The 23,009-nt window shown below is 59.2% G+C and overlaps 1 protein-coding gene across 2 annotated transcripts in view; it reads right to left on the bottom strand.

The window, feature by feature from the left end:
- Window positions 1–23,009, bottom strand: part of RAB11FIP3 (RAB11 family interacting protein 3) — a 58,591-nt gene that overhangs the window by 11,986 nt on the left and 23,596 nt on the right. The window contains exons 2-7 of one of the 2 annotated variants that reach the window (XM_070461048.1): window positions 20,686–20,779; window positions 15,157–15,248; window positions 8,877–9,034; window positions 6,040–6,189; window positions 3,230–3,364; window positions 591–626 (exon numbers count right to left, since the gene is read on the bottom strand). In XM_070461048.1, coding sequence (XP_070317149.1) covers window positions 591–626; window positions 3,230–3,364; window positions 6,040–6,189; window positions 8,877–9,034; window positions 15,157–15,248; window positions 20,686–20,779 — 665 coding nt within the window. The remainder of the gene's footprint in view (window positions 1–590; window positions 627–3,229; window positions 3,365–6,039; window positions 6,190–8,876; window positions 9,035–15,156; window positions 15,249–20,685; window positions 20,780–23,009) is intronic. The other variant, XM_070461049.1, reaches the window with a different exon arrangement.

Here is a 23,009-nt window from a genome sequence, read left to right as displayed (position 1 = left end):
GCAGGGCCAGGGCTCCGGGGGCCGTCCAGGCAGGAGACGACACAAACAAAAACATCAAGGCAATCACTGTCTCCGGGAGAAGCAACAACGCTTCTCAGAAAGGAAATCCAGTAAACACATCGCAAGCTTCCCCGTGGAGAACGCTGGCCTTGGACAGCGGCAGGAGGGGAGAGTCCACACGCCCTCAGCCCTCAGTGAGGGGGGCCAGGGGCAGCTCCGTAACTGAAGAGGGAAGGGACAGTCCTGATGCACATTGTTCACAAACTCGTCCACCTCCTCACCGGGGGGAGACGGCGGGGCTGGAGGGGTGCAGCCCTTGAAGGAGGCAGACCCAGACCTGGGCTGTGGCATTGGGGGCCCCCCAACCCTGCCCAGCCCTCTGGTGGGAAAGACTCAACCCAACTGGAGGGAGGCAAGGGCTCCCACCACAGACCCCCTGTCACATACCAGGGTCCCCGTCTGCCACTGGAGCAAGTCTTTTTACAGCTCACCCTTCAAGTCATTTTCAATCCCAAACAATGAGAAGTGACTTTCAAAAGTTTTCTTGCAAAAGCACCGTGAGCAGGGATACGTTTCAGAAAGGGTCCTACCTTGCCACCTTCTTGCTGGACAGCCGCTTCGTTGGACTGCAGAATGGAAACAAACAGGAAAGTGGAGTCAGAGGACAGACAGGGAGGACAAGAGGAAGCAGGAAGTGCCAGCGAGGGAGACGGGATGGGGGCGTCACAGGCATGCACACCCGCGCCCCCGCCGCGCCATGCAGGAAAGGCTGGCTCAGCAGAAACTCAGGGACACCAGGACAACCTCAGGGCCCTGCGAGGCCCCTGTGCGTCACGTGGTCCTAGCCGGCACAAAAGTCTAAGATGGAGTCACTGCCGGACCGTTAGGGCGGGACCCAGAGGGGGCCACACAGGGTCTGAGCCATCAGCCAGTGGCGCACCTGCAGTGCTGCGAGGCCGCGCTGCGCTCCTGAGGCCGGGCTGCTAGAGGCCCACGTGCACAGGAGGGTCTGCCGTGGGTTTCGCTCCAGCGCAGGCACTGTGTACCCTCAGCCCTGGTGCCCGGAAACCCAGAGAGCATTCCTGCACCATCCAGGGCAGGCATGCCAGCTCTAGGGCGCCTGCCTCACGGGACCGTCTGCAGTGGCAGAAGGGCCAGCTGACCGCACCTCTCGCCTCTGATGTCCTGGGTTCCACTTCCCAGTTTACCTGCTAAACCAGCGCCAGGCCCTCAGGAGGCACCAGCCACCTCTCAGAGAACAGTGTGGGGCTGGGGAGGGACATGGCCCCGGCCCCGGCTTCTGACGCTGCGGCAGCACAGGGACCCAAGACGGGGCCTGCTTCCCGGGGCCCGGCTGCATGAAACATGCTGCGGTGAAACTCAGGCCCTGACAGAGATGTCCAGCGAGTCTGCAAGGTGTGGGCGCGGGCTGAGTGGCTCTCCTCTCTGCCCTCCTCTCCTCCCTGCCAACCCCTGGCCCCGTGGGAACTGGTCACTCTCTCTCATACTTCCCATTCAGCTCACTACGTGTCCCCCCGCCTGACTGACGGAGCGTCAGCTCAGGAGAGACAGCGGTCCAGCTGACTCCTCCCCACTGGGCCCACAGCACCCACACCTCTGGGTAAAGCTGACTCCCCATTGTCACGCAATGAAGTATTTCACGGAGGCACCGGGAACATGCCAAGTACGTGTGTTCTGAGGGTCGGGAGGTAGAAATCACGCCTGATGTCAAACCTGTTGGACACTGGACTGAGTCACCTTTCATAACCACACACTAGATCCGCGCACCCTGAGACAGTTCCATGGACACCGAGGGCAAGCCTCTCCTGGAGCAGGTAAGAGAGGAACTTCCCACCTGACAGCTGTGTCCTGACCGTAATGAAGGCTTTGATGGCATGTTAACCCTCTCGTTAGTGCCTTAGGGAACAGGTGGCTGAAATGGACGTGAGACCCCCTAGATTTGCTGGCTGGATGCAGCCACGCCCCGGTCTATTCTTTGCCCCACAAAGCCTCACAGAAGCGACTGTGGCCGCCCTGCAGCAGGCCCTCAACGTGGAAAAGAGCAACTCCACGTCAAGAGACTTCAGAATGGGAGAACTAAGATGCATGTGTGTCCTCAAATTCACTCTCAAACACAGAGACGGCAGGGCCCCGCTTGGGAAGTACAAATGACCTCCCCAGCCTGGCGGGGGGCTCGCCAAAGGCGTGCATGGAGCATTGGGCTGAAAACGAGGGGTAGAGGGGCCGGCGGGTCTCCGAGCCCCCTTGTCCCCTGAAGCCCCTCACTGGGCACCTCCAGTTCCTCCTCAGTGCTGCCGGGGCCCAGGCTCCCTGCGAAGCTGCCCATCAGACCCGTCCCTTACTTGACCGGGCTCTGGCTGGACGCAGCTGAGTGTGGCAGGAGGATGCATACGACAGGCTGTTGTCAAGGGTCCACCAGGCCGGCTGAGGGGCCGACAGCAGGCCCAGGGGACATGGACACATGGCACCATCAGGATGGTTCACATTTCACATAACTCCCGCCAGTCAAGGCCCCCTCCTCCAGGAAGTCCCCTGGAAGTTTGCAGCACAATAGAGCCGGGTGGTCCCACACCTCCTCTGCGGGGTGAGGCTGTGGGGTGTGTGGCATGAGGGCTCATTGCTCCACACAACAAGCTAGAGCGTCAGCCTGCCTAACGGACACGTTGACGCACGCCAACTGCCCAAGCTATTGCCTGCAACTGGAGGCCATGAGGAGCCAGGGGCTGCCCCCGGGACTCCGACTTGGGGGTGGGCGGCGTCAGGCAGAGAGGGGGTCGGATGAGGAGGGGGACGGCGAGGAGCAGCACATGTACATGGGCGGCAGAGGCCCCAGGGTGCCCGGCAGAGTGCCGACCCTGAGAGCTGCTCCCACGTCTGCACCTTTCAGGTTTCCTGATGCTGCTGCTGTGCCTCCACTGAAAATGTCTTTTGGTGAAATGCAAAGAGCACGTCCTCCTAAGAGCAGGGTCTCCTCCATGCGCTGGCGGTCCGCAGGCAGGGCAGGGCAGGGGACTGGGTGGTGGCATGCACGTGGGGCAACAGGCCGGGCGAGCGCATGCAGGGCCGGGCGAGGGCGAGGCCGCGGCCCGCAGGCCCGCTGGAGGCAGCCCCCGGCACTCAGGCAGCACCTGGCCAGGGCGGTGGGCGCTGCGGGCCGGCGGGGTCTCCCGCGCCCGGGACAGATGGCAGGCCAGGCACCGTGGGTTACCTATTCTTCTCAAGGTCGTTCAGGCGAGCAGAGAGGTCCTCCAGGCGGTTGATCTGCCTGTGGCACTGGCTGCAGTAAAACTCAAAGGCCTCGTCAGTGAGGATGCTGTGCAGCTTGGTGCTGAGTGGGTCGGTGCTGGAGGGGCGAGAGGTGCATCTTCAGGAGGGGCTGGGCCGGGGCTGGGTGGGGAGCCGGCGCAGAGGCCCTCGCCCCACCTCTGGGACCGCGACACTCTCTGTGTGGGGGCCAGAGCCTTCCCGGTCAGGCACTCAGGACACGGGAGAGCCTGGCAGCTTCGCCGAGAAGCAAACGTCGCGACACCCGCGTCCTCCGCCCGAAACCTGTCCGTGTGAGAGCGGGACACGCGGCCAGCGCCTTGCTTCCTGCCCTGTGGCCACAGCAGTGACCGTCTAGGGAGCATGGCAGCTGGGGCTGCGGGGAGGACGTCCCCTAAAACTCAGAATCGTTAACTGCCCCCACGAACTAGGCACAGGAGCCTTCAGGGCAATGGGAAGTGCGGCCACAGCTTGCAGACACGAGGACCCCAGGCTATTGGAAAGCGAAAGGCAGACATCAACTGAAGCACAGATGTCACCCTGCAGACGAAGCTGAGGACGCGGTGCACATGGAACCAGTGGAGGCACGTGCGCTGCAGGGCCTCGGGCAACCCCAGCGGAGCGCACCCCTCTCGGCACACCCAAGTCCACCACCTCCACTGTGGGCACGGGCGGAGAATCCCCAGAACCAGGAGCAGGGGGACAGAGGGCTGACGGGGGTGGGCACATCCCTGGCCTGGATGCCAGGGTGGGCGCTTCCTCCACGGCCTCCTGCCGCCCAGAGAGGAAGCAGAGCTCGGAGGAGCCTGCCCGTGAGCCCAGGGCTGGCCCGCCAGATGCCACAGCCCGGTGTATTCAAGGCCGAACCTTCCAGTTTGGGGATGCCAGGTCATAGGAAATGAATCCCAGCAGCCGTCTGTGATGCAGACGCCTCTCTCAGAGGCTGGTCAAAGGACACAAGCACCCAGCTACAAGAGGAACACGGTCTGAGGACACGCGGGAAAACACGGAGAAACAGAAAACTCCGAGCAGGCAGGCAGGCCTCAGAGCTACTGCAGCCTCATCTGTGGCCAGTCGCAGGAAAAGGAGTCACTGGAAGTTTCTGTTTCTGTTTTCAGTGCAAGTAAAAGTGACTACACTGTAGTCTAAAGCATCATGTCTAAAAAAAATGCAGGGACTTCCTGGACTCCCAGCTCCCACTGCAGGGGCACAGGTTTAATCCCTGGTCGGGGAACTAAGATTCCAAATGCCGTGTGGTGCAGCCAAAAAAAAGTACAATGTGCATACCTTAACTGAAAAATACTTTATTGCTAAAAAATGCTCACCATCACCTGAGCCTTTAGGAAGATCCAATCGGTTGACAACAGTCACGTCATAGGTTGCCGATCCCAGACTCCAACCATAATCATAATCATACCAAAGGTTTGGAATGCTGAGAATTTCCCAAATGTGACACAGAGACCGATGTAAGCACTGCCCTTGGGAAAGTGTGGCAGGGCTTCCACAAGCCTTCGGTGTGTACAGAACACGAAGGGGCGTGTAGGGGGAGGCCCATCAGCAAGGTGAGAGGAGAGCTGAGCAGGACGCCAGCACCCACTCACACAGGACAGGCCACACACACACCACACACGTCACACACACACCCCACACGTCTCACACACACCCCACATGTGACACACAGAACAGGTCACACACCACTCAGAGAATACACATGACACAGAGAACACGCATGACATAGAACAGGTAACACGTCACACACCACACATGCGACACACCACACATGTGACACACATAACATGTCACACACCACACGTGACACACGCAGGATAGGCCACACACAGAACAGGCCACACGCCACACACGTGACACACAGAACATGCCACATACCCCACACGCCACACACATGCGATACACACAACACATGTGACACACAGAACATGTCACACACACCACACACACGCAACACACACAACACATGCAAAACACACAAGACAGGCCGCACCACACATATCACACATAGAAAACACATGTGACAGAAACACGCGCGACACACACAGAATAGGCCACACACCACACATACCACACACGCAACACACAGAACAGATCACACACACCACACACACGTGACACACACATGACAGGCAACACACACACCACACACACCACACGTGACACACAGAACAGGTCACACACATACCACCCACATCACACACAGAACACATGCGACACACAGAGAACAGGCAACACATACACACATCACTGCGACAACACAGACAGCACCAACACAACAATACCACACACACACAACACACCACAAGTGACACAACGGCCACACATACCACACATCCAAAACAGGCACACACATACACCAACATCACACACGAACACATGTACAAACGAAAGCACACAACCAACAATACACAGAGAACACACGTGAAACGACACACACCAAGGCAAACAATAACCACATCACACACACACACACACACACACACACACACACACACAGCCTCCCTCAAGCTCACTGAAAATCACAACTCAACTCACAAGCAGCGCTGAGAAACCCACACAGCCAAGTGTCCCCTGCCTGTATGCCCGGCGCTCGGCCGAGGCCTCTCAAACGGGGAGAGACTGGACCGCAACGGGACAAGAGGAGCTGCAGCCAACATTCACCCCAACAGCAACCCTACACTCAGGGGCATTGCTCAGCTACATCACAGGGAATGAGACCAGCCTGCCAACAGGAGCCTTTACCTGGGGGTGAGGAAGGCAGGGTCCCTGCAGCCGTGGTCCCCACCGCAGAGGGTCTCCGGGGACAGCTCCGTCTCACTGCCCTCGCCATAGTCCTCGAAGTGCTCCTCGCCACCTATAACCGCGACCACAGACTGGCCCTGCAGGTGGGACCTGTGGAGGCAAAGGAGAGTCAGCTGCCGCCTCGGGACCGAGCACCCCAGAGCTGCGGATGTGACCCGAGCCTCTGGTCGGGGCCCACGGCGACCACACGTGTGAGGGCCTGTTCCCGCAGTCACACTGAGAAAGGTGAACTCAGGTGAGACTGACTTTGCCCACAGACTCCACCTGGCCCAACCAACCCAATACCACCACGTCCACAACCGGAGCTTCATGGTCTGTGTCCGCCAGTCACAAGATGCCCTGGAGTCTGGGGTTCACTGTACCCTGGCTCCCAGCAGACACTCCTGGCTGGGACCGGACCCCCTCCTCACCACAGCCCCCCCACCCCAGAACCTGTGAGCAGGCACTGGAGCTGCCCCTCGGGGGGCCCGGGGGTCACGGAGGCTGTCTGTCCTCTGCCCAGAGCCACAGTCGCGCACACGCAGCTCGGGCTCCACCTTGACGCAGCCCAGGGGCTCAGGATCTCAGCCATCTCTGAAGAGCATCCTGAGTCTTCCTGCCACCCGCTGGCCACCGAAGCCAAGAAGAAGGGGTTCCTCCCGACAGCTGCCTGATCACACAGAGCTGCTTCTGTTTCTCCAGATGAGCTGCTCGAGTGTGCACGCACCCAGACCTGGGACAGGAAGCCGCCCGCATGGCGAGAGGGACCCCGCGTGGCCACCATGCATTGGACCCGGGTGCTCGGGGCAGCGAGCAGCCAGGCACATGTCCCCACATCAGAGGGGACATGCACCTCGTGCTGGGGGCCTGGGACGGGCCGTGAGCCCGGCACGCACCACAACGACAGGAGACAGGTGACCTCAACCCAGATGGGCATCCTGCCACCGATTTGGGTGTGTCACACTGAGGCTCACGTGATGTCAGTGCATCCTGACAGCAAGTCACAGCCCAAGGCCAGAAACTTCCAGAGAAAATCGAAGACCTCTAATGGTTTCCTGGATTTAGCACTTCTCCAGCTTTGATTACTTGACCCAAATGGAATTAAACGAACTTACCTGATTACCTTACAAACACTGGTTAGGAAGCTGCACTAAGGCAGTGCCCCAGCCCCACGTGCTGCATCCTAACCCTCTCTCCCCAGCCCCTGGGGAGTTGGCAGGCTCCGTCTTCACGCATGGGGCTTGGCCCATGGCCCCCACAGCTGTCCCTCTGGCCCCAGCAGAGCCAAGGGCCCACTGTGCACGCATGACTGCCCCCCAGCAGATGGCCACCCCCAACACAGCAAGCCAAGAAAGACTCCAGTAAATGCAGCAATAAACTGTTTGAAGGATGGGAAGCCCATACTTCAAGATGCTGGTTCTGTCAAATAAACTGTGGACCCAGCACATGCCCACCCAGCCCAGCAGGTGCCCTCCCCAGAGACTAACAAGCCGAGTCTGGGATCCACATGGATGCGCCAAGGCCGAAGGAGATGACACAGCCCTGGAGAGGGGGCTGGAGGCGCACACACCAGGACCACACGGTGCTGACCCACTCAGGGCACACACGGCCAAGCGGGCCAGCCAGCACAGCACACACACTCGGCCACCTCGGGGGCCAGAGAGCAAAGAGGAAGCTTCAAACCGAGCCTAAGCCAATGGACATCCTGATGCCTCTGTCTCCCGAGGATAGGAGATGTGACCCCTGCCTCACAGCACACACAGGAGATGCAGCGCTGAGAACAGTGGCAAAACAATAAAGCTTTCAAAGAAAAGTGCAAGTATTGCTGCAGTGATGTGGAGTGAGCAGAGACTGAAACAGCACAGGCAGGCCAACCACAGACACGCCAGACGCCCCAGAGAATTAAAAGGTACCCCAAGCGAGTGGCGGGGGGACATGCTTCCAGCACGCCTGGGGCAGAGGGGACCCCTGAGACACAGCAAGGGCTCCAACCACTGAGGCTGGAGGACCTGGGAGGCCAGGTCCACCCATGCCCGTCTGCACGGGGCAGCTGACTCGGAACTGAGGAGAAGCACGCACTCACTGTCCTGTCTCTTGTGGACCAGCTTGCAGAGCCTGGCTGTCAACAAAGGGGCACCAGCCTGCAGGGGAGAGGGTCTTCACGGGGCAGCGTGCCAGCAAGGCGCCGCCCGTCAGGCTCCTGGGAGACCCAGGTGAGGACCGCCCACTCTGCGCCAGAGCAGGGAGAAGCAGATGATGCCAGGAGCTGCCAGGATGAAGCAGCCACAGTCTGCGGGCAGCAGGCTGGCAGGGAGCCAGCCAACGCTGCCTGAAACAATCCAACCCACAGTAATCCCTACAGCCAAGCCCGGGCCCCAGGCACACCCCAATCGGTGAGGACAAAGCCCACACAGAAAGACATGACGCTGATGTGCAGCTTCATCCAGGAAACCTACACTGTAAGCTGCCCGGAGGCCGGGGTCCACTGATGGGAAACGAAGGAGCCGCACACATTCCCACAGTGCGACTGATAACAAGGATAACCCGCCTGGTGCCTCTGGACCAGGTGAAGACGCGCCCCGAAAAGCATGCCTCTGGCTGCGTCACGAGAGCCAAGACCCGTGACGACAAAACCCTGAGTGCCAAGCGAATGCCCTCCCCACGACTACACATGAGCACCCAACGGGCGGCCCACGCGGCCTCTGTCGGACCGGGGACTCTGCAGGCTCGTGCTCTGCCAGGACCCTCCGAGGGCCCATGACCCCTGCCAGCGGCCGGGCGGGCGGATGGGAACGCACCTGCCGGGCAGCAGCAGCAGGGCACCGTGCCCAGGCTCCTCCACAGCGTCCAGGCACTCGGGTGGCACCAGGGTGCCCGTGTCCTCATCCGTGAAGGTCTCACACTCGCTGTAGGTGCTCTCGGAACCCATGTACGCACTGTCCGTCACCTCGTTGGCCTAGGAGAGACGCCCAGAGTCAGTCCCGGCCGCGGAGGGGCCCATGGTGGGGAGCGTCCATGAGGAGATGCCCCTCCTGCACTTCCAAGCAGAAACAGTGGCTCACGGCAGACTTCAGTGAGTTTTAAAGTTAGTTGTGTACGTAAACATGCCTCAAGCAGACACAAGTGCCCAGCACCCCAGGGTACACACTGGGAGAGCCAGCCCTTTGTGGCCCCCAGCACTGGAATGACCCACCCCGTGTACTGACGTCCAACAGTCTAAGGACACGCCTTTTTCAATTTAAAAGCCCCACCAAATGACTACTACCTACGTGCAGACTACTGCTCTGAAACTCAATTACGTGGTCTAACCTCAAAATCTGAATTCATCAACTGTTGGATCAATTACCTTCACCGGTTAAGTGGCTACTTCCGCACTAAACACACCTGTGTTTCCACTCTTGTGGACCCAGCACCAAGTAGGTATCTGCAGACTGTCCAAATGAACTTACAGCCAGTACACAGGTTGCCTTCGCTTCGTAACCTCAGCTTTAATTGAGGGGCAACTGCCCTGGTTAGCAAAGCAGCCAAGCTTTCATGCTGGTTAACGATGGACAAATGAGTGAGATTTCAGAGGCTGGAGAGGCTGCACTTTGTCCTTGGGCTCTGCCACGAGATTTCGGGGCGGGTGGGCAGAGGGCCCCGCATGGCTGCCCCCACACCTGTGCCCAGTGGAGAACAGGTCCCGCCCCGTCTGCCTTCCACCGGTCGTGTGACCAGCCCACCAGCTGTGTAGCTGGTGAGTGTCCAAGTGGCACCGCCTCAAGGGGAGAACGGGCTGGACGCAGCTCTCCCGAGGTCGCCACCTCTCAGAACATGGCCGTCACACGGGCAGGTGAGGGACAGCCTGAAAGGGGGCCCGCGTGCCAGCTGGTGTGGGGCAGCATGAGACAGGGAAGGCCTGAGGTCCCCACTGCAGGCCTTCCTCGACGCTCCTGTTCCAAGGAAAACCCCATACTTCTCGAAGTCCCAGGCGACTATGTAATCCACAAAGAGTGCTCACTTCAAAACTGAAACCAGGGACTCCCTTCAAGAGGCCCCCACTGTGCTTCTCAGGACCACTGAGTGGCTGGCTCCAGGCTGAGCCTGCAGGCAGGCACCACAGTGTCAAGGCTGGACCCCCCTGCCTGGGTCCGAGGGACAGCTGCCGGGGCCCTCCTTCCCCCCACTTGCCCTTGGCCGGAAGCAGGTGGGCCCACACACCTGCGACACAGGCTTCCCGCAGGGACAGAGTGTGACTTGAGGCCAGCACCCCCAGCAGAGGCTCCTCTGAGCAGCGGGGCGCCGGTCCACGTGGGCAGCTGGGTGCACAGAAGCCCTGGCCCACTCGGCGCCAGGGTGGGCCTGGTGCGCAGGCCTGCTGACCTCCCCCGCGGTTGTAGCTGCAGCCCAAGTGAGCCTCCTCCAGGAGCTGGCAGGATGGAAGTCACCCCCCTCCCCCGCCAGCAGGAAGACGAGGCAGACGCTAATCCCAGCGTTCAGAAGAGACAGAGAGGAGCACTCGCCTACCTTCCACGCTCCTTCCCACAGCAGGACCGGCCCCCAGGGCCCAGAGCAACCCACGGGAGAGGAGGCCCTGAGGCTCCCGGAGGACCACGGGCAAAGTCTGAGGGGGGCTGAGGGGGTCAGGAGGACAGGGCGCTGGTCTCCCCCTGGAGTCAGGCTGCCCTGAATAAGCCTCACAAGCCGGATGTTTTCCAGAGAGGGCTAGTGAAGCTTGCCCTTCAGGAGGCAGCAGCTGTGTGGGGCGGCCTGGCAGGAGCAGAGGGGCTCGGAGCCCTGCCCCTGCAGCCCTGGTGCCACCAGCCCACCTCGCAACGCCAGCAAAGAAACGACAGTAAACTATGATCAGGATGAGTTTAAGGAAATCACAGTGTGCCTGAGAACGCTTAGCTGTTTCCTCACCAGGTAACAAGCGCGGTGGACAGGGAGCTCGCCTGCACCGCCCTTAGCGAGGAGCTCCGGGGTGGCCAGGCCTGCCTGAGGCCCTGCCGTCCGGCCACGGTCCCTCTGAGGGGAACCGGCGGCTGGGCCGAGTGTGGCTGGGGCCCTGCCTTCTCTTACCCTCAGATGCCCGCCCAGCCGGCCGGCTCCACACAGCAGCTCCAGGAAGGGCGCGTGTGCAGACAGCCTTCCCATGGAACTGGGTGCCGGCGCTCCGTCCAGCCGGCCGTCAGCTCCAGTGGCCTCCTACCGGCCGGGGGTGCAGAGGTTCTGTCTGTCCACCTGAAGGTCCATCACAGCCTCAGCAGTCGTTTAACCCGCTCCCAGACGCGCTCCACTGAACCTGCTACACTGGCTGGCAAGGGGGCAAAGTTCAGGAAACGCTTGCTGAGTTTTTAACAAACATTGCTCAAAACAGAGACGCTTTTGTTCTTGCTCTTCTAGCCCTTCTGATAAGAGTTTGCACAAAAAGCCCATTTCCCCATCTTCTTATAAGACTGGGAGTGGGAGGAGGAAGGAGCCAGAGAAGGCACAACGGAGCTCACTCCTATCGTCCCTTTCTCCTGCCTCCTGCGGCCCCTCCTGTGGCGGGGTCCTCCACCTCTGCCAGCTGCTTTCTGCCTCAAGGGCTCAGATTCACACCCAGAGCCTTCTTCTCGGTGGAACCTCAGTTACAACCTGCACTTACCCCACCCCGCCCCTTCTTAGAAAGTCCACATCAGAAACTTTCTTCTAGGGAATTCTCTGGGGGCACTTTCACATCCAGCACACAGTTTCAAATCCTGGTGGGAAACTATTAATAAGATCCCACAAGCCACATGGTGAGGCAAAAAACAAAAACAAAAAAACACCTTTCTCCTGGGAGCTCTGCTACAAGCTGGGGCCACAGGGGCACTTGGGGAAACGCTGGCCATGGACCCCTGTCACTGGCAGGAACGGACCTGGGAGGAGCCCTTGATGTTATACACAGGGCACCCCTGACCAGCACTGCTGGACCCCACCAGAAAATGAACATAAGGCAGGGGGTCTCCAAATGTGGTACTGGATGTAATACACATTATCTTCACTCATATTCTTACAGGACTTATTAGGTTTACACGATTCAAAAGTTTAGAGGAAAAAAAAAAACAAAACCCAGCTCTCTACAAGTCTCTGTATAGCACCTAGTTCCACTCCTCTCAAAATCACATCTAAAACCTTAAAGAGCAAAAAACACATGGAGGAACTTTTAAGGCCTGAAGCTGTGGATTCAACCAAATCTATGAAATCATTAAAGAGCAAAACTACGGAGACGGTACAAATTCAGAGGTCTCGGGAGCTGGTGGCAGGAAGGGACGAACCTAGGGGGCAGAGAGGATTTTAAAGCAGTGAAAGGACAACCACTAACACCTACAGGTCCTGCACAGCGCAGAGGAGCCCTGATGAAGCCTGCACTTCAGTAACAATGTATCCATGCTGGTTCCCTCGCAAGAGTGGGAGATGTTCTGCAGGGACACTGTGTGTGTGTGGGGGGGGGCGGGGGGGGGGTGAGCAGGAACTCCCTGTGCCATCTGCTCCCTCTTCTGTAAACCTAAAACTGCTAGAAAACAGCAACAACAACAACTTAAAATGGGCCCTCCTTGTTGAAGACAAATTGTGCTCTCAACACCTGAGCAGCACTCCTGTTGCACCTTCTGAAGGGGACAAGCCCAAGGCGGGGCTGGCACGCCCACGAGTCAAGCGGCACCTAGGAGGCAGGGTGGCACCTCTGGGCTGCAAGGGGTCCACCCTGCGAGAAGGGGGTCGGCGTCGGAAAGCACTCCAAGCCTGCGGCATCAGGCTCCAGGAGGCAGCCCCAGTGCTGATGCCTTTCACTGTTTGGATCACAGAAGTCACTCTAGTTCCTGGGGCATCTGATTTCGATAAACCAGAGGCTTAAAGCAACGGGAATGTATTCTCCCGTAGGTCTGGAGGCAGAAGTTGGAAGTGAAGGTGTCAGCAGGGCTGAACCCAGCTCCTGGCGGCTTGGGGACCACTTGGGGACTTCCCAGCTGGAGGCCATGCTCCTCCAGCTCTGCCCCGTCTTCATCCTGCCTTCTTCCAGTGTGTCCTCTCCCTTTCTCTTCCAAGGACACTGGTCACTGGGGTCAGGGCCCACCCTACCCAGCATAATGAGCTCTGCAAAGATCTCTTCTCCAAATAGGGTCACTTTCACGGCTTCCGGTGGACCTTTGGGGGCTACGATTCAACCCATGATGCCCATGTACACATAACATACAAAGAATCAACAGAACACTCTGAGATTCTGGAGAAGCACAGAATGGAAGATACTGATGGCAAAGCATGCTCTGGGGTGTCAGTGGGCAGGAGAGGTCAGCTGCTGGCCAACCAGGTAAGCGAGGAGACCAGGGTTCCCTGGACGCTCAAAGACAAGCAGCCTCTCCGGGCCCGAGCTGCTCTGCTGGGAGGCTCCAGGTGTGTCGGTCTTCCACAGCCTTCCCCGACTCACCACCTCAGGGTCCAGGGCTGAGGGTGGGCTGGACAGCTGACGTGTCCGGGCCTGCACGCCCTCCCTGCCTGACCAGGCCGCCCCTCACAGCCAGCACTCGTGCCCGCGGGCACCTGGTCCCCACAGAGCAGGAATGGCCCGGCGCCCCCGGTCACACCCAGAACGAAGGCACAAGCCCCTACTGAGTAGGGACGCACGGCGGGCGGTTCCTGTCCTCAGGGGCTCAGGCCCAGGTGGGGCTCTGGGACAGAGCTGTGAGGGGTGAACAGCTGCGGGTGGCCTGGAGGCCCATGCTGGCAGAAGTGAACCTGTGCCATTGAAGGCCAGTTTATCAGAGCAGGGAAATAGACTCTGTGGAAGGCAGGGGTCCTGTGGGCCATCAGCACTCCGAGGGGCTCTCGTCTCCCAAGGAGCCAACGCCCAGAGGGTAAGGGCATGGCCTCAGGCCCACCATCTCCCCACACCCTGCCCCGGGCAACAGCAGGCTGTGTTTTTTAAAAAGGAAATTCCTCGGGAATTCCCTGGTGGTACAGTGGTTAAGTGGTTAAGGTGGTCCAGGGCTTAAGACTTCCGATGCAGGGGGCATGGGTTCGACCCCTGGTAGGGAAACGAAGGTTCCCACATGCCTTGTGGCCGAAACAGAAAAACACTCCAGATGGGGCCACTGGGGCCCGCCCAGCCGCTGCCCCGCACCACCCCGGTGATGAAGCGGCCTGGGCCTCCCTGTGGCTCCACTCACATGCCTTCTCCCCACGGTGCGCGTGTGCTCAGCCGCTCACTCGTGTCCAGCTCTGTGCTCCCACGGAGTATAGCCAGACAGGCTCTCCTGCTCCTGGGGCTCTCCAGGCAAGAATAAGGGAGTGGGCTGTCATTTCCTTCTCCAGGGGAGCTTTCCCACCCAGGAGTGAAACCTGAGTCTCCTACTAATTAGACACCGATAATCCTGCATTACCCTGGAGAAGGCAATGGCAACCCACTCCAGTACTCTTGCCTGGAAACTCCCATGGATGGAGGAGCCTGGTAGGCTGCGGTCCATGGGGTCACTATGAGTCGGACACGACTGAGCAACTTCACTTTCACTTTTCACTTTCACACATTGGAGAAGGAAATGGCAGCCCACTCAGTGTGCTTGCCTGGAGAATCCCAGGGACGGGGGGAGCCTGGTGGGCTGCCATCTATGGGGTCACATAGAGTCAGACACGACTGAAGCAACTTAGCAGCAGCAGCAATCCTGCATTGGCAGGTAGATTCTTTCCCACTGAGCCATCTGGGACGCCCTCTTGGGGGCAGGGGCTAAGGGCAGCAAGGTGTAAGTCAAGCGTCCCCAGGCCCATTTTCTGGGTCTAGGGACATTTTTGATAAAACAAGACCCTCACCACACATTCCAATGGCCTGGCAGAAGGGCCCAGCAACGACACAGGAGAGCCTGCCCCCTGCTGACCCCAGGCCCCAGGGGCCCTCCTGCCATCAGCCTCGGGTGCAAAATGTGGACAGCAGACCCCTACCAACCACCAGACAGTCATAGTGCCCCCTGCCTGCCCTGCACGGCGCTCCCCAGGGGCCAGCGAGTGACGCAGGGTTTAGGGTGCACGAGGAAGGGGGGTGTGTCCGTCAGACTCGCTCTCGGCTCTCCCAGGAAAACCACTTGCCTCAAAGGTCACGAAGTCGTCGAACTCCTCGGGGCAGGCAGGCAGCTCCTCGTCAGGGGCAGGTGTGACACCACACAGCGGGCCATCGGGATCTGCAGGAGAGGAGACGGTTCAGCGGCAGCTCTGGGCACCCCGGTGGTGTCACAGGGATGGGCATGGGAGAGGGTAGACAGCTCAGCGGTGGCCCTGGGCACCCCGGCGGTATCACAGGGACGGGCATGGGAGAGGGGAGATGGCTCAGCGGCGGCCCGGGGCCTCCCCGTTATCACAGGGAAGGGGAGAGAGTAGACAGCTCAGCGGCGGTCCCAGGCACCCCGGCGGTGTCACAGGGACGGGCACACGGGGCGGGCACGGGAGAGAGGAGACGGCTCAGCGGCGGCTCTGGGCACCCCGGTGGTGTCACAGGGACAGGCATGGGAGAGGGGAGATGGCTCAGCGGCGGCCCCGGGCCTCCCCGTTATCACAGGGAAGGGGAGAGAGTAGACAGCTCAGCGGCGGCCCCGGGCCTCCCCGTTATCACAGGGAAGGGGAGAGAGTAGACAGCTCAGCAGCGGTCCCAGGCACCCCGGCGGTGTCACAGGGACGGGCACACGGGGCGGGCACGGGAGAGAGGAGACGGCTCAGCGGCGGCCCCGGGCACCACAGAGGTGTCACTGGGAAGGGGAGAGAGGAGACGGCTCAGCGGCAGCCCCGGGCACCCCGGCAGTGTCACAGGAAAGGGCACACGGGGCGGGCACGGGTGGGGCCAGCGTGGCCGTGGGAGGCACAGGCGGGAAGCCGCAGGCAGTGTGGCCCCGGGAACCTCGGCTCTGTGCCAGCTCTGGTGGAGGGGCGGCCTGGATGGCGAAAGGGTCCTTCCTCACAGAGTTGCTAGCTGTAAGGAGAAGGCGGAGGACACGGAGCTCTGTGGTGCTCTCCAGCTCGAGAAGGAATGAGGTGCCAGGCTCCCTTTTCATTAGTTCATTTATTTACTTACTTATTTTAGTTGCGCCATGTGGCTTAGGGAGTTCAGGTCCCCAGTCAGGGAGTGAACCTGGGCCCTCAGCAGGGAGAGTACAGGGGGACCACCAGGGAAGCCCCAGATGCCGTATTTTCAAGAACCTGTCCTGCGAGGGTCGGGTCAGGAGATAACGTCTGTCCAGCCATGCCAGACTCGCACGGCTTTCATTTCCCCCCCTTTTTTACTTTATCTTCTACAACATGTTTTTTTTTTTCAACATATTTTATTTTATAATGAGTCTCAAGGACACTCCATCACATCATGCTGGGTTACACTGATGTCAGCAGAGATCCCGCTTCTCAGACAGGACCCCACAGCAGCGACCCTCCCGAAGGAAACGCCCTGCCCCCCGCCCCCAGCCTCTGAGCAGCCCGAGCCCGATCCAAGGAGCAGGAACGACGCCCTTGTTTCTGCAGCCACCCTGCAGAGACACCCCGACGCCACGACAAGCATCCACCTGGTCTTCATCCCCAACCCAGCACCGAGCCGCAAGGACCCAGGGTTCCCTGAGTGGAGGGTGAGAAGAGCTTCTTTTGTGCATAACAAGCCCCTTTCAGCCTCACTTGGGTTCACACCAGTCAGGTGACCTACACCCCACCCCTGACCTCTGACCTCCTGGAACAGAGAGGGAGTGGAGACACTGGTAATCTCCCAAGGTCAGGGGTTAAGCAGTCCCACCCGTGGAACGGAGCCTCCACTCACACCCCGGACGGAGGGGGTCCGGGAGTTCGGGCTGGGAGCACCCGCAGGAGCCAGGAGTGGGGCACGGCCCAGACGCCCCCACGTCATGCCCTGCCCTGTGGACCCGGCTCACAGATCAACAGGGAATGGGCAGCAAAGCGCCTGCCGGGGCTCTGAGCCATTCTAGCAAGCATCAGGCCCAGGAGGGGCTGTGGGGACTCAGGCCTGCAGTCAGGCCAGGCGGAAGGCAGGGCTGCCGGCACCCGCAGGGACCTGTGCTCACTCTGGGCGGCGGCTATCGGATGCCCAGGTGGTGTCCACAGAGCCCGGAGAGCTGCTCCTGAGGAAAACCCACACGCAGGGCATCCGAGCTGTGAGCAAACACAGATGCCAGCAGTAACCGTCTACACAAGCCGGGCCCGTGCTGAGTGTGTGTCACGTGACCCGGACGTCCCTGAGGCCAATTGCACCAGCCAGCCCCCCGACGTGCCTGGGAAAGGACGCTGGGACGTCAGCACCAGCCTCCTGGGTCAGAGGACGCTCTTTTTTGGCATCTGGACCTAGGTCATCAGCCCCCAGCCGGGCTCTGAGGTCCACGGCCTGGGCTCGTGGGGCCACCTGAGGAGGGGCCCCTGGCACAGAGCAGCGGCAAGACGACGGTGAGGTTTCGGTGAACCAGGGAGGGAGAGGACCACCTCCCAGCGCAAAGCTGGAAAAGGCGTGGCTGACACTGCCTGTCTTCCCACTTTCAAACGTTAAGTCTTGCTTGCACTTTCAAAATCCAGAGGATCTGAAACTTTCAGAATGCGGCCAGTCATGGAGCCACGGTGGACGTGGACTCAGATTCCAGAGATAGGCGCTGCCCCCGAGGTGGAGGGGAAGGTGGAGGGGACGTGAACGCAGTGGGAGTTTCTACAAGCTGGATGGGAACTCAGTATGGTTCTTACATCAGTTTTCTCTATAGAGCTCAAACAACTCTCCATCAGAGCCTGGCAGGGGGACGAGCTGGAGCAGTGGCCCATTTGGAACACCCTCCTCAATCTCGTTCTATTCCTGAAACGAGGCCTATGGCGAGGACAGCAAACTCCTGAGCTTTTCTGCAAAACTGGGTCAGTACGCAGAGTCAGCGCTCCGTGCCGGACACAGGCTGCACGTCTGACACACGCGCCCACGGCCACGGCAGCCCTGGCAGGCGCGCCGGCAGGGTGGCCTGGGGTGAACTCTGGCCGAACGCAGGCCGGGCGAGCACGCTCCCCGTCTCCCTGTGAGTTAACAATTTCAAAAGCGTCTCTGACCTGCTTTTATTCTATTTTTATTTTCACTCTCCATTCCCTACAAAAGCTAAATGATGACATCAGATTACCAAAGAAACAAGGAAAAGCAGGGGCCGTTCCTTGGCGGGCCAATGGATTCTCCACGGTTCTACTGCCAGGACCCAAGTTCAGCCCCTGCTCAGGGAACTGAGACCCCACAAGCCACTCAGCCAACAAATAAAAAAGAGCAGGGCCCACAGCCCGAGGTGCCCAGCAGGCCCCCACAGGCAGGACGGCGCCCCGCCAGCGCGGCCCACGCAGGCCTGGCCCCAGCCCGCTCTGGGAGCTGAGGCGCTGGCGGCTCCCACACCCCCTGAACAGCTGGGACCACTCTGGCCGCTCCCGCCCGGCCACGGGTCTTCCAGGACCCGTGGTGGACTCCTGAGGTCCAGGGCGGGGGCTCCCAGGTCACAAGCCCCAGGAATTCCTACAGCAGAACTTGCTCCCTTTCTTGTCACCCATGGACCATCAGAGCAGAGCAACAGAAGCGTGGACAGGGCTCAGAGAGAGCCCCAGAGCCACACAGAGGGCCCTGGCACCATCACTTGCTGGCCACTGCTCGGGGCTCCTCCCTGCCCACGCAGCGGAAGCCCCAGCTGGAAGGCATGGAGATGCTAAGCTCCTCCCAGCCCCTTTGACCCTTGGCCCAGGGACCCACGAGGCATCACCCCTGTCGGTAAATTACAGGATGCAACCTGCCCACAGGCAGGGCTGGTGCCCAGCAGTCAGTGGCTGCTCCTTGACCACCCACAATGGGCACGAGGAGTGGACTGGCCTCTCACCCACGACTGGGAGATGAACTGGCCCACAGGCTGACAGTGGCCAGTGGATGCTCAGCATGGCCGTGTCGCTCTAGTCTCCCGAGTTCCAGGATGTTTGCTGACCAGGCACTCAGGGACTCCTGTGCCCACAGGGCAGTGTGGCACTGGTCTCCGGTCACCTGAGTGCTCAGCTCTTTAATTACTGTGACTACACACACACTGGGCCCCACTGGCTGAACACGGCTCCAGAAGCACACTTCCGTTACTGCACACCTTGTTTTTCCTGGTACGAATGACTGTTTTCTGGTGTCCCGGGCTTGACCCCATACTCCCACCACCTTCCACCCCCAGACCCTCACACAGAGCTGCAAAGGCTTCTCCAATGACTCACAGTCCTGAGGCCGACTCCCGTCACCTTCAACTTATAGCCAATATGTCCCATGGGAGTGAAGGCAAAAAGAAACACCAACAGGACCACCGCCCCCCAGGACCCGTGACCTCCCCACTGATCCCAGGACCCCAGGGACCAAGGCCAGGCAGCCCAACCGGCAGCTGCAGCCCTGTACAGACACCCTCTGACCCTGCGTGGAGGGCTCCAATGAGGGGCACGCGTGAATCTGGGCACACAGCACAGGTCGCAGAGCCCTGACAATGCATCCACACACAGACTTGGACCTGACGTCACTAGGAGGTTCATTTATCAGGGCCCCACACTGCAGAGAGACTGCTGTCCACCACCAGCAGGGCAGGCACTGGAGACAGACTGCTGTCCACCACCAGCAGGGCGGGCACTGGAGACAGACTGCTGTCCATCACCTGCAGGGCGGGCACTGGAGACAGACTGCTGTCCATCACCTGCAGGGCGGGCACTGGAGACAGACTGCTGTCCATCACCTGCAGGGCGGGCACTGGAGACAGACTGCTGTCCATCACCTGCAGGGCGGGCACTGGAGACAGACTGCTGTCCATCACCTGCAGGGCGGGCACTGGAGACAGACTGCTGTCCCCCGCCGGGGGTGGGCAGGTAAAGCACACAGGCACACAGTGAGCACAGCTCACACGGGGGAGGTCTGACATGCAGCAGCACCTGTGGGTCACGAGCATTACAGGTGTGTGAACCCGACACTAGAGCACAGCTGACGGGGTATTTATGAGAAGCCCACAGCGGCCAGGCTGATGTGTGCTGATGGAGACCAGCTGAGGCGGCGAGGCGGGAGGGCAGGGTCTCGGCAGACTGGCAGAGAGTTGTCCGGGGGCGGGGAAAGCTCTGGGCAGGGGTCTGCACCCCCCGCTCGAGAATGCCACCATTCACAGAAGGGCTCACTGAAGATCTGTGCACTTCACTAAAGGAGAATTTGTACCCAAAAGGAGACTACAAACCACTACCAAACTCTGGGTCATGACACACACAGGACACAGTGACTGGGGGAGTGCGTGGTGGTGAACCAACCTAAAACCCATCCCATTGAAACAAAGAGGTGGACAGGTGGACATGCAATGTGGCCTGCAGACTGCAGACAGCAAATACATGGTGGGGTGTTCACTGTGGGTCTTGCAATGTTTTTGTATGTTTGAAGGTTTCCATAAAGACTTCCGAGGGGCAGCAGACACATGTCCAACATCAGGGATGAGTAGCTGAGCCAGGGAACCCTGGAGGGCGGGGCATGAGGGGCAGAGTGGGGGGAGGCCTGAAGCTCAGCAGGGGAGCTGGGGCTGGGGGTCGAGAACAGGGAGGTGGGGGGGGAGGGGCCGAGGAAGGGGGTGGGTGACTCACCTCCATTCCTGATTGCCTCAATCCCCCGGTAGAAGTCTTCGAAGCTGATCACGCCAAGCCCACTGGGATCCAAATACCTCGTGAGGTCCGTCACCTGCAACGGCCAAGTGAGAAGGTTACCTGAGTTGTCACTCTGCAAGTGGCCATCCCCACATTCAGGAGCAGCCAGCTTCCGAGGGGCAGCGCTGAGGAGTCGGGCTGTCGGGTCCTCTGACAGGACTGCCAGCCACAGCTCCAGCCGGGGCACAGACCTCCTCCAGGCAGGCGCCACCAACAGCTCCCAGGACCGCAACCCGCAGACCAAGACCCTGCACGCAGGCCACCGTGGGGGTTCCTGGGCACGCTGCCGCTCCCGGCATGACTGCAGCCGATCACACAGCAGAGGCCAGGGCTGCCACAGGCCTCCCAGCAGACACCCCGGGAAAGGGACCCCAGCAAGCAGACAGCGGACATCAGAAGTAACAAAGAAGCAGGACAATCCACACGTGACACTCCAGAGAATGAAAGTCTCCTAAAAGAAGGTATTTGTGTTTCAAAGTATAAATTGGATTTCATCAAAATTTAATACTTTTGCTTTTTAAAACACACCACTAGACAACACTGCCAATCAACTGTCTTCCAAGAAAAATTCATTAGAAAGACACTGGGACTTTCCTGTGGTTGAGAATACAACTTTTAATTCAGGGAACACAAGTTTGATCCCTGGTCCAGCAACTAAGATCCCACATGCCTCAGGACAACTAAGTTGGAGTGCTGCTGTGTCCACAGACCACAATGAGGACCCAGAGCAGCCAAAACAAACAAGACAAAACCATACTTAGGAAAAATTCCCTAGAATTAAAAAATAGCTTTTAACTACATAATTGTTCTTTCCTTGAGATTTTATTTCATTTTATTATTATTTTTATTCAAGTCGAGTTACTATGTTTTTATCATAGTTGAGTTACCATGTTTCAGGTGCATATTGAGAGACTATACTGGGTACCTACAAGTACCAACTTCCAACACTAAAGGATCTCACCTAAGACTTACTCCGGTGTATTTCTTAGACTTTAAAGGAAAAGGGAAGAAACCCTTTGAATATGCAAAAACCAAGTGATTTATACTTTGGCCACCTGATGTGAAGAGTCAACTCACTGGAAAAGACCCTGATGCTGGGAAAGATTGAGGGCAGGAGGAGAAGGGGACAACAGAGGATGAGATGGCTGGATGGCATCACCGACTCAATGGACATGAGTTTGAGCAAGCTCTGGCAGATGGTGAAGGACAGGGAAGACAGGCATGCTGCAGTCCACGGGGTCGCAAAGTGCTGGACATAACTTAGTGTCTGAACAACTATGATCAAAGGCACACATGCCAACACTATAGGGGGTGTGACCAGCAAAACCCAATCCAGGGACCCTGACAAAGAGAGGACCTGCTGTCTTCAAGAGGAGAAGACTCCCCAGGAGACTCAGGAGACAGGCTGACCTACCCTACCACGCGGGGACTTCTTGCATCTGGACTCAAATTTAAAAAATTTACTCTCATTTAAAAAATAATTAGAAACTTGAGTACTGACTGAATACTTGATGATATTAAGGAACGGTGGTTAATCTTTACAGGTAAGACAACGGTATTTCAGTAATTTTCCCAAGTGCACTGCTTTTTGATACACACTTAATGCACTATTCTGAGGCTAAGACACATATGCGGTTACATGTGGGGTAGGGGCGGGGGCGGGGGCACCGGGGAGGCACCGCCCAGCTCTCTCTACGGAACTCTCCTAAAAAAATAAGAAAGAAAAGGAGCAGACGAGTAAGAGAGAGAGGAAGAGAGATCGGAGAGGAGAGGGTGGGAAGACGGAGTGGGTCAGCCAGGGGGAGAGTGGCCCTCGGACCACACGGGGCTGCCCGTGGGCAGGGCACCCTTGGGGCGGGTCAGCCCGGCAGGGCATCCGGCGTGCTGGACCCACCCGCCCACGCCACCACAAACACCGCTCTGCACAGGGCAGGCTGGGGGCGCTGCCACGCTCGGCCTTCCCCCACTGTTGATCTGCAGGGTGGGGACCACCTCGAGCCAACTGACACGAAGCCCAGGGTCCCCCACCGGCCCTCCACCATAGGGCCCATCTGTCCCTGAAACGGTGACTTGGAAGTCCACTCAGCAGGTGACTCCTGAAACCACGGAGGCTGAGTACCTCACTCAGCCTTGATGTCTGGGAGCGCCTTGCAGGGGGCCTGAACTCCACCAGGGCCAATCTGTCCTTAGGATTCCTAAGAATTTCAACAAAGAAGCTACAACTGGACACAAAGTACCAAGATTTTCCTTAGGAAATATTAACC

The sequence above is a fragment of the Odocoileus virginianus genome, chromosome 33, assembly GCF_023699985.2.
Source record: "Odocoileus virginianus isolate 20LAN1187 ecotype Illinois chromosome 33, Ovbor_1.2, whole genome shotgun sequence".
NCBI lineage: Eukaryota > Metazoa > Chordata > Mammalia > Artiodactyla > Cervidae > Odocoileus > Odocoileus virginianus.
This window is presented reverse-complemented; position numbering and strand designations above follow the sequence as displayed.